Source organism: Anopheles arabiensis, chromosome 2 (assembly GCF_016920715.1).
Source record: "Anopheles arabiensis isolate DONGOLA chromosome 2, AaraD3, whole genome shotgun sequence".
NCBI classification, from domain to species: domain Eukaryota; kingdom Metazoa; phylum Arthropoda; class Insecta; order Diptera; family Culicidae; genus Anopheles; species Anopheles arabiensis.
Window position 1 is genome coordinate 99,348,493 of NC_053517.1, and position 11,477 is coordinate 99,359,969.

The 11,477-nt window shown below is 46.6% G+C and overlaps 1 protein-coding gene across 2 annotated transcripts; it reads left to right on the top strand.

Annotated features, from left to right (window-relative positions):
- The first annotated feature begins 5,379 nt into the window (after nt 1-5,379).
- Nucleotides 5,380-10,718, top strand: LOC120897296. 2 transcript variants are annotated; one of them, XM_040302057.1, is made up of 3 exons: nt 5,380-5,997; nt 6,076-6,654; nt 6,721-10,718. In XM_040302057.1, exons 1-3 carry the CDS (start codon nt 5,538-5,540, stop codon nt 7,611-7,613), a joined length of 1,932 nt encoding a protein of 643 aa, XP_040157991.1. In that variant the 5' UTR covers nt 5,380-5,537; the 3' UTR covers nt 7,614-10,718. The 2 variants fall into 2 exon arrangements, with proteins under 2 accessions (XP_040157991.1, XP_040157993.1); XM_040302059.1 differs by having other exon boundaries at nt 6,079-6,654.
- Nucleotides 10,719-11,477: the final 759 nt, after the last annotated feature.

The following is an 11,477-nucleotide window of genomic DNA, read 5'->3' on the forward strand; positions in this document are numbered from 1 at the left end:
TATATACACACACACACTCCCTCGAACACTTTTTTCCCATCCCATGTTTAAATTCATGAGCTAAAGTTGCATTTTAAGTTTTGCAAAGCTGTGGCTGAAAGAAAAGCTGCACAGCAACAAAAAATAACACCGGGCAAGAGAGGCACCGACCCCGTGGGATCTCAGAAAGAAACGTTTATACGAACGGTACACGGTGAGCAAGTCGGGTGCATAATAACGAACCAAAATCATGGCCCATGAAAATGTCCTACTACCATCACCATGAGCTGGTGCAGTGCTGGTGATAAAAAGAGGCAGGGGAGAAAAAACGACTCACAGTTTATTCAAATACAATCCGATCCAAAAAGTTTGGTGGTGATTTTTTGCACATAAATTTCAGTTGCATTTTTCGTGCTCTCCTTTTTTTTCGCTTGCACTAACCATGATTTTGTCATGCTTTGCTTCGCTCGTAAAATTGGGCATGAAATTTATCGTCTGAAGCGGTTTAATTCTATTTCGTAATGTTTTTTCATAATAATGTACACGTGCATCGTGAGTTCTTGTACGGTTTGAGCAAGGTGAGTAGCGTGTAGCAAGATTTGTGCTGAGTTTTGTCAGTCTGAGACTGTAAGCGAAACTGACTGAACGAACAGGTTGTGGTGCCATAATTTAAAAAATCAACTTGGCAGAAAACCACCTTCCAAGGCGTCTCCAATGAAGCACAACAGTGAAGTGAATGAAAATTGAATCAAATTCTGACCTCTTTCGCTCCCAACCCCTGAGCAGAGACACGAGTTTTCCACCACACCTGTTTTTTTTCTTTCCCAAAACCATCCCCTTTAGATGGAGCGTGAAAAAGCTCTTAGTTCTGCTAATAAATTTTATGAATTTATCCTCCCGTTTCTCGCTGTGGAAATTGCTGTAACAACGTCCCCGTGTTACTCGCTTCTCTGCGCTGTGGGGATGCTTTCTTTTCTTCACCGAGACTCCACTCGTACTGCTCGCGAGGCCAACGAGGTAACGAGACAACGATGCGCTCCCTGCTGAGCCCATAACTCAATGTACATTTTGGCTGGTACACAAGTTTGTACACGTGTGGTACAAGATGATGAAAATGCGCCCCATTCTTGACGCCTCTAGGACACGTTACGCCTCTTCCTGCGGTGGTAAGAAACGATACAAAAGAAGGAAGAAAAAAAATACTTTGCTGTCCATAAAAATGGCTGAAGCAGACCGGCTTGACTCGCGAGCAAAAATGTGACATACTGATACCCCTGTGCAGCCTGTTACGAAATGAGAAAAGCGGAGATTGCGAGTGATGTCAAACGGCGCCATATAAGCGTAAATGGGTGCCATAAGTTGGTCGTGTGATTGAGTTGGGCAACATGAAACTCACTCGCTTTATTCACTTATGTTGACGGTTACTTTACGCTCCGAGCGTAACCAACCGTGCTTTAGCTTTTGCACTGGAAAAAGTCAAGGTTGTTCTTGTTCTTGTTCTTGTTCTTGTTCTTGTTCTTGTTCTTGTTCTTGTTCTTGTTCTTGTTCTTGTTCTTGTTCTTGTTCTTGTTTTTGTTCTTGTTCTTGTTCTTGTTCTTGTTCTTGTTCTTGTTCTTGTTCTTGTTCTTGTTCTTGTTCTTGTTCTTGTTCTTGTTCTTGTTCTTGTTCTTGTTCTTGTTCTTGTTCTTGTTCTTGTTCTTGTTCTTGTTCTTGTTCTTGTTCTTGTTCTTGTTCTTGTTCTTGTTCTTGTTCTTGTTCTTGTTCTTGTTCTTGTTCTTGTTCTTGTTCTTGTTCTTGTTCTTGTTCTTGTTCTTGTTCTTGTTCTTGTTCTTGTTCTTGTTCTTGTTCTTGTTCTTGTTCTTGTTCTTGTTCTTGTTCTTGTTCTTGTTCTTGTTCTTGTTCTTGTTCTTGTTCTTGTTCTTGTTCTTGTTCTTGTTCTTGTTCTTGTTCTTGTTCTTGTTCTTGTTCTTGTTCTTGTTCTTGTTCTTGTTCTTGTTCTTGTTCTTGTTCTTGTTCTTGTTCTTGTTCTTGTTCTTGTTCTTGTTCTTGTTCTTGTTCTTGTTCTTGTTCTTGTTCTTGTTCTTGTTCTTGTTCTTGTTCTTGTTCTTGTTCTTGTTCTTGTTCTTGTTCTTGTTTTAATGTGTTTCTTGTTTCAATATGTTCCTTATTATATTTTTTTATTCTAGCGCTCTTTTTCAGTCTAAGGCACCAGCGGAGTCCTTTACCAACAATCGATTCGAGCTTTTCAGTGTGATATTACTGATTTCAAAACGTCTATATTGTTCCTCGAATCAAGTACATTAATCTTTCACTCTCGCAAACAAACCAATTCGTTGCCCCTTCATAACTTTGCAAAAGTTCGGTACCGCTTAACCCGCTACCATACCACATCAATCAGCAAAGTCCATAAAAGCCTTTGCTCTGCTTATCGGTAATTACCCAGGCAGCTTACCCTACCAGCGAAAGACATAAATTTCGCCCACCGGGTTTCTGTTCATTCGGAGGAACGGGTCAACGATTACGGCTACTACTGCTGCCGGTGGACCTGCTGCTACTGGTGGTTGTGTTGCCGGCACATGGGGAGGCAATCAAAATCGAAAATGGATTTACGCTAGTGACGATTCGATTGACTAATAAATCATCACCCAAACCAGTTTCGTTCGCTGTATGACTTCTGTATGAATGGGCAGAGTTCACAAAACAGCATTCAAACAACTTTCCTTTCAAATATTTCGCTTGCAATCAGGTTCGGGACGTAGTGAGTTAAGTTTTTCGACAAGATTTCGACTCCCCGAAAACTCCATAACCATAGAAGATTGAACAAACGACCCGGGTATAAAGTTTCCACTGTTCCGTCGATAGCTTTTGATGGCCGACGGATGTAGTTAAAGTTTGCTTTATCATCATTATACGCTGGATATATGAACGCGAGGAGTTTAGAGAATTTAAAGTCTTTTTACTCTGAAATCGGTTTAATTCTGCTCAAGATAGAAGCTTGAAAGATGTACGATAAAATCATTTCTTAGTCTCTCGGGGTTTTCCAAAACTGTTGGCGGAGAAGAGTACAAAAACATGCACACAGCTTCGTCCTCAAAGTGCCTGCTGTCGCATTTCAAATTCATCATGGTTCTATATTGTTTTCTTTTTTCTGTATGTGTGAGAGACTGATGTGAGCCATGATCCTTTGGGTGTCATAATACGCTCAAAGCTATCAGACTACGCTGGTTTCGTCTGTGTTGACCTTCCTGCTGTCAGCTTTTAGCAGCAATTTAGCTTCCATTTCTTTGTGCTGTAGCTCCTGCGTTGAAAAGTTCATCTCAGACGTTCCCTTCCATTTACGCTGGAGTAAGCAAAATTGGAGTTTTATGTGCGTCAAAGATCATTTAAGATAAAATTGCTTTTTTTTGTCTAATTTTCTTCTCCAAGTAAAACACCAAAACCGGTACAAGTTGTCCACGTTTATTATCTCTTTACATCGCAAGTATGAAACAAATTTCAGCCAAATTCCTGCCAGGCTTGCCATGCAGGATAATATTGCATTAAAGTACGAAACATCGCCTTTGTCAACACGCTCCAGCCCGTGCCCGTTTGAACATGACAAAGCTTATACATTTTTGATACGAAAGTCTCGTTCGAACCTTCCGCCGGCGGAAGATGAAACGAAATTCAATTCTGCCGCTGCCACCAAACAGACAGCCGCGTCAACGAGAACGACGACGACGGCGATGGGGACAGAAGCAAACAACAACAACAACAGCAGCAAAAAGACGAATGAAAATTCGAACCATCACGTTGATGCTGCCGGCAATGCCGGTTGATGCTACCACACCCAACGCAGACACCGCCGCTTGTACAAGCGACCCCGCCACGGCACGGCAACAATAAATTGCTTCGTTTGAACTGAAATCGTAATGAAAACGTAATAAAATATGTAAACCTCCACATTCGGTTGAGGCGGGAGGCCCCCACCGGTTCTCTTGCCCGGACTATCAATGATAAATGGCATCTCGTGTGCTGGGTCGGTTTGGGGTTGGCAGCCCGCGCTGAAGGACACTGGCGTCAGCTGATTCGGACCGAAAGGGGGAATGGGGGGAGGGGGGCTTACGTATTGGAGCAATGAATTTTCGATGCGACAGTGATTCGTGCTAAGGTGTAGGGTGTAGTGAGCGTCTCGTGATAGAGCGTCGAATAGAAAATACATTTTTAATCGAGTATAAATCAAGCAGCGGTTGATATTGATATTTTTTGGACGAGCTGATTAAATGTGAGAAGCGTTCAAAATGATCCATCAAGACTAAAGGGAATGATTCTAGCGGGTAGGTGCTGAGGAAAGGATTGTTATTCTATTATGCACACTTGTTCCAAAGTTTTAGCAATTTTAACGTGTTTTCTTTAACAAACATTTTCCATATTTTTTCTTCATTCTAGAGAGGAATTTCCTAAATAAATTAGCCAAATGCTTCTAAATACGCCATCCATCTACCACAGCTACTGGAGCTTAAAGAGCTCTCCCAGAGTACAAAATCTATCAGCCGGCATAAAAACAAAACAGAAAAAAGGAGATAGGCACCAGAGAAAACAACACCACGCGCAGACAAAAATAGCACACCCATAGATGAAATGCACGACGCTACATATTTCATGTGAGTTTTCATTTGAATGGGAATGCAATAAATATTAGCCGGAGGGTGAGATGCGGGATGGATGTGGCCCAACGTTATCCATTGCCAATTCGCACCCCCAAAAACGAACGAACGAATCCCGTTTCCGTGTGTGAGTGGAATGCCGGTGAAAATTCTAACCCGAAAACATGGTCCAGTTTCAGTAGCGCCCACACACCGGTGTCGTTACCTTTCTTTTCCTGTCCCTTTCCGTGTGCATGTGCAGTGCAAAATGTGGCAGTAGCGCTTTGGTAGGCGACTGTTTCCACGCTTTGTTTTACCGGGGCACACACGGTGTTGGGTCGGCCTGAAATCGACGAGCGTGAAAATGAGAAAAATCTGCCACCCGTGGACACAGACACACGGACACGGACAAATTAAACGAGCCGTGCCAATTTAGTCTTTTGCTGTTTTGGAGTTGTATATACTTTTTTGTTATTGCTGCCGGTGAGTTGCTTTTTGCTGATGTTGTTGTAGCGAAACAGCGTGTTCGAATATTGGCGAACCACTTTATTCAAATTGTTGCACCCCATTTTGGTGTTTTTATTAGTTTTATTGAATAGAGAGAGAGAAAGAGAGAGAGAGAACAAAAATGTTAGGAAATAACAATTGATACCCAATCGATTGGCGTGCTATCGTACAGCGCCATCTAGAGACAGGGTGACACAGCTGACTGGTGACAGTTTTTGAGTGAGTGCAATTTAAAGGCCTTGTAAGCCTTAGTAGGCTTAGACGAGCGTAGGCCTCGCAAGCTTGCCTTTGGATTGTTTATTTATAGTGAAAGAAAAACTCATTTTTGCTAAATTGATTTGAAAACGCCCAAAAAGTTCGTCGCTTAGTGTATTATGAAAACAATTTATACACTACTGAAATGGTTCACTTCCGACAAGATTCAAAATGGCGACAATTCTTGAAGTAACAACGTATCTCAGCTGGGTTCTGTTATTGGTTGCATCGTCCCAAGAAACCGTTCTCCCTCTCCATACCACAATCAATACAGCTTTAACTCGAACACATTGCGCACGAAACAAAGAGATCACTCCCTACCGTGTGTCGCCAGACCCAGCCCCAACCCAATGGAGTGTAAAGCCCGAAGAAAGCGTCTCCAGCAAACGGACCCAATTACCGGCAAACGAACAGCGAACCGGCAGCAAATTGATAGAGTGCTACTTTGAAGGCTCTTCGGTGCAATCATTTAACCGCAAACAGGTCGACATGCAATCTGCCGAAGGCACCTCACCACTTGAGCAAGGTGCCACCGTTGTACCAAACAACGCGGAACAAGGGACCGGCAGTACGGTAAGATGCGGTTGGCATGACGACGATGGTGGTGGAAGAAAGTTTCCGGGAATTAATGGTGAGTACATTTTGGTACGAGCAGCAAGCAATAAGGAGAGTGCAGTATAAGAAGGAGTTTCAAATTGGCCTCTCGTAGCAGCGACCCGACTGTGCCCCCCCGGTTGGATGAATTGTAGTGGTCGAGCAGTGTTCGAGTCGATTTGTGGCCAGGCTGAACGACGAACTGAGCAGCCGGTAAACGGTGCACAAGGACACGGTGCTAAAGGGCTTTGCAAAAGTGCATTCAGCCGGATTGGTGGTGATTTCACAGATGGAGGAAACCTTGCCGCACCTGGGGGGTACGCTGGCTTGAAAAGGCTTCAGCATCACTTCACCACCGAGAAGAGAACACAAGCCCAGTGCACCCCATGCCGTCGCCAAGCAACAGATGGCCGGCGGAACGGTTCCCGAGTGTCCCTGTGGGAAGCACCCACAGAGAAGCATTGGATTCGGCACGAAAGAATTGATAAACGGAAACAATCTCGAGAGCTGTCCGGTGGGAAGTTTTTGGACAAGTTTGAAGCAGTTGCTAGCCGGGACATGTGCCCGGTCGTCCCCAGGATAATGCTCTGCACGGTAAATATTCTCGAGAGTCATTCGGAACTCATCGTAAACGTGCTGCCGAGAGGAAATGATAGCTCTTCAACGAACGAAACGGACCGCTCGGTGAAACAAGGTTAGTTTTTCCCCCCAAAAAAGGAAAAAATTCCATTTCAATTTTGACTCACCGCTGCTCTTCCAGCGTACAAAAGCGTCGAGTGTAACGTGGACCCTTCCGATCAGGGCGAACGCATCGTCGGTGGACGGAATGCACTGTACGGCGATGCGCCGTTTCACGTGTCGTTGAGAAGCCTTTACCACGAGCGGCGGCACGGTTTCGGCAGTGGGTTGTTCTGTGGCGGGTCGCTGATTACTGCCAGTCGCGTCCTGACCGCATCCCACTGCTTCACCACGAAACCCTCCAACATGGTGGTGGTGGCCGGCGTACTGAATCGGTTCGATCGATCGGAGCGTATGCAGCAGCGCCGTGTCTTGCGCTACCTGGCCCATCCGGGCTGGCACGCAAGGACACTGGCCGCGGACATTGGGCTCGTTGCGCTGGTGAGCCCTTTTCAGTGTGATGACGGTGTACAGCCGATCGCACTGCCAAACCGTCCACCGGTGGATGGAGAGCCCTGTACCATATACGGTTGGGGTCAAACGGAGGAAGGTCGTAAGCAGCGCTTCCAGCCCGTCTGTCTGCAGAAGGCCAGTGTGAGCGTGCTGGGGTTGGAGCGGTGCAATCGTTCGCTTCACACGGTCGTTGCCGTGCCGGACGGTACGCTCTGTGCCGGGAGCTTTGCCGGTGGGGTTGACTCCTGCCAGGGCGATTCGGGCGGTCCGCTGGTTTGTGGAGGCGGCGGTGCACTTTATGGCATCGTTAGTTTCGGTTGGGGCTGCGGCAGGGCCAACTTCCCCGGTGTGTACACCGATGTGTTCCAGTATCGGGGCTGGATCGTGGAGGCGCTGGACAGTGATCCAAGGACGTGGAGGGGTACCGGTGGCACGGTGGTCTTTGCCCCAGTGCGCTGGAGCACTGCTGTGGGTGTAATAATAATGTTTAGCACCGAGCTGCTGGTGCTACTGCCGTCGTAAACCGTCTAAACTGAGTGCCGCTGAGTCCATTTTCTTCGAGTTTGGTGTTTTGGTGGGCAGCAAAATAAGGAACTGTCAATTATTCCGCGGAGAGTTTAGAATCTAAAGGAGCTGTGGCACTAGAACGTGCAAGCAAAGTGTCAGACTGGGGGGAATTATTTGGAGACCAAGAAGAACACAAACATCATAAAATGGAGAACTGTGGAGAAGCTGTTTTGAGCCAAAGCCAAAGTGTCTGGAGTAGTGATGGGTAAAGGTGGCAAAATTCCTGAGCCGACTCTGATCCGTATCCGAAAATTTCGGAACCGACTTCGGAAAGTAGGTCCATGTATTAACCTGAGCCGTTTGGAATCGTCTGGAGTAGTCCGGAATCATTCGAAGTTATTCAAAGTCATCCTGAGTTGTCCAGAGTTGGACGGAGTCGTCCGGAGTCGACCGGAGTTGGTTGGAGTTGGCTGGAGTCGTCCCGAGTCTTCCAGAGTTTACCAGAGTCATTCAGAGTCGACTAAAGTTAGCCGGAGTTAGGCCGTTGCGATGTGTTTGTCAGGAATTTTATATCCGATTCCAACTCTTGCTGACTTCAGTTGGCTCAAACTGCTATTCTTAGAAAGAAAGGCCTGTCTAAGAAGTGCACGCGCAAAGCGAAAGAGTTAAAATTTATCTCGAAATTAAATGCCTGACCACAAACACATTGCACCGGCATATCTTCGTCAAACTCCAACTCGGGCTGAATCTGAGGACTATTCCAACTCCAGACATTTCCAGAAGACTCCAGACGACCCTAGACGACTCAGAATGACTCTGACCAACTCTGGACGACTCCAGACGACTCCGGATGATTTTGACCAACTCTGGACGACTCCAGACGACTCCGGACATATCAGGAATACTCCCACTCCGGGCGGAACTAGTGGTTCCGATTTCTCCAGAATCGTAATTGCTCTTACAATAGCCGGAATCGGATTGGAGTCTTGAGTGCACACCATAAAAAGCACACCACTAGTCTGAAGACACCATTGGCTCGTCTTCTCGTACCATCTCCGGAGTTAGCATGAGAGTGTTAGAGCACTGCCACGGGCCCGTATACCGAACCGGTTAATGATATTTACCGTCCAATTCCGTACCCGTATGCTGCGCTGCTGCGGGGCAAACCGACCATCGCTCCAACTTTAACTATTCCACTTAATTAGTTTTAGTTTTACGAGCCCAAAACCAGCCGTAACGAGTACGGGCACTTGCGAAACCCAACCGTACACAATATGTACATTGTCACTGGTAGTTAGGTTGCAGTAGTTTGCATCGTTCGGTTAGTTTAGCCCTCAGGTGCCGTCCTGGTACTGGCTACTGCTGCTGCATGCAGTATGCAATGTACTCGGATACTGGTGTTTCGGTGGTTTAGCGCCTTCAAACAATGGTGCAGACGTGGAGGCCCTGGAGGGCAAGAGCCGGTTCGCATGCACCAGTGTGCAATGGCTAGCTTGTGTCGTAACCAGCCGTGGGCCTGGACCGTCGTCCAAATCAAACCCGAAGCGAACCAACATGACAACGGCATGAATCCTGCTGGCTGGCTAAACTTAGCCGGCAGGGCTAACCGCACTCAAACATACATAGTGCCTTTCTCCCTTTCTCATACGCCCTCTCTTTCTCTCTCACGCTCTCTCTATGAGCGTTTCAGCTTTCCCAGCGATGCTGGATGACGGTTTGGTTATGCATATTTTATTTTATCCTTGCTTCCACGTCTTCACGTTCCATTCTTTTTTGCTGGAGACATCGTGTCGTTTCGCCACCACCGCTCTCTAACCCTAACCCATCGTCTGAGCATCGCGTCTGCTGCTGATGGTGATGATGATGAGCAACGATTTGTGGCCACCGCTGGGTTTAGTGCAGCAGCAATGGTGTGAGGCGATTTTTTCCCTTCTCTCCAATGCCAGCGACTTTGACCGGTTTGCACCAAACCCAAGCCAAGGAGTCCTTTGGGTCAGTGGATATAATGTATGCTAAAGAGCACTCTCCATCGATGGGTGACGATGATGGGCAAGCTTGCTAAACTTTCTTTTAAGCATCTTCATTGGCACTGTTACGAGATTTCCCAGTGGTTGTGTTTTGGTTGTAGTGTGGCCCAAGTAATGCACAGAACGGGATTGTGTTGGAGTAGCCTCAGTGATTGGCATTTTCAGAGAAACTCTTTGATTAACCAACTTGCATAATAGACTCGGGGAAAAAGGCTCTCTTGCGGCTCTCGGCTATCGGCATAACCACTTTAAAGTGCCACCTACATTCATTAAAAGACACCCAACTGTACGTCCACTTCCCTAGAGGACATCGTACATGGTGAACGCCTCCACGACTATCTGGGTTTGAGCGCAAGAGCCTTTCATTTTACAAAAAAAAAAGAATCCTACAGTTTATGCCCTTTAAACGCCGGGTGGGATTGAGTAAAGTGAGTTTGCTGGGATGTTGCTTAGTAGCCAACACATCCTCCATATGAACGAGTCTTTCCACGAGCCTGAAACGACCGAACCTCACCAACCGAAACAAATTCCTTCGAGTTTCGAGATGGGCGTTAGGTAGAAGAAGAGCATCAGGACGGGTCAATTGAGAAGTCAATTTAAAGAATTATGTGAAGTAACTACCCCCCGGGTTGCCGGTTTGTCACATTTGTTGCACGAGCTCACTTGCCTGCTGGAGACATCGCAACCAACATCAAACGAACGCCGTGATTCAGTTTTTGTTTGTGTTTTTTGCCTTGCTGCTCAAGGACAAACAAGCTCCTCTGTGTTCGCGTGAAGTGTGTTTAGGTCCCGCCGTGGTGGTGTGTTCGATACATTAGCGATGGTTCGTGGTAAATTGGAGCCTCCAACTCGGCGGTGTGCACTCGCCATTGACAGTTTGCTGCTTCGCAAGGTCGTCGCAAGCAGACAAGCCTACCAAACCCTCTACAAACAGCCACTCGCTGTTGGTGGAGTGAATACAATTTAAAAGCTTTTCAGTCTGCTTGCAGAAGCGCCCGACAGTGGAGAGCGCTTTGTTTGCGCTTCTTTCCCATTCCGAACACGCTGTAAAAAGACGCGCACCGAGCAAAAGGAGCAATTTACAGCTCCTGCGAACTGGCACTTGTCTCTGAGTAAGCAGAAATAAAATAAACGATTGCAAACATCCTCTGCCCAAAACAAAAAGGTGAAAGAAGGTGGAATTCAATTTTGAGAAACAAATCACACTTCCGGCGGGTGGGTTCGATATTTAACTGTCCTTCCCCCATACAACCAGGTAGCGTGAAACGAACGAATGACCTGAAGAAAACTCCAGCATCATTTTGCCTGTTTTCCCACCCATTCCGACCATCGGATATGGAATTCCTTAAGCATTTTTTCCTGCTTTGCTGTTGCTTCCCAAAGTGTTTGATCTCTTTGACTCCTTGCGCAAACGCCACGCAGAAAGCTTTTACCTTTCGCGCGCTGGTACCCGGCAACTCAAGAACCGCAACCGGGAAAACAAACGACGACGAACAAAAGCAAACAGAACGCAATGCGAAAATTTTTCTCTGGAATGTTGCCCTACCTCTCGCTTTCGCAGGAGCGACCCTCCCTATCACTAATGTGCAAGCACGATCAAGAACGACCCATTGGCGTTGGCGCCAGCCATATCGGCGAAGAAATCAACCGTGTAGCGACGACCGTTCGGCACAAAGCAAAAAAAGAGATCGCCCAAAAACCCGCAAAGGTGCAGTACACACAACCGTGGCATGCGTCGAGGACGTGGAAGCTGGGGTAAAGGTAGTGAAATGAAAATTGAATTTCTTCACGTTTGCTTTCTTTGGCTGACTGCCGGTGGCAGTGCAAAGAGAAAGAACAGAAGCTAACAGGC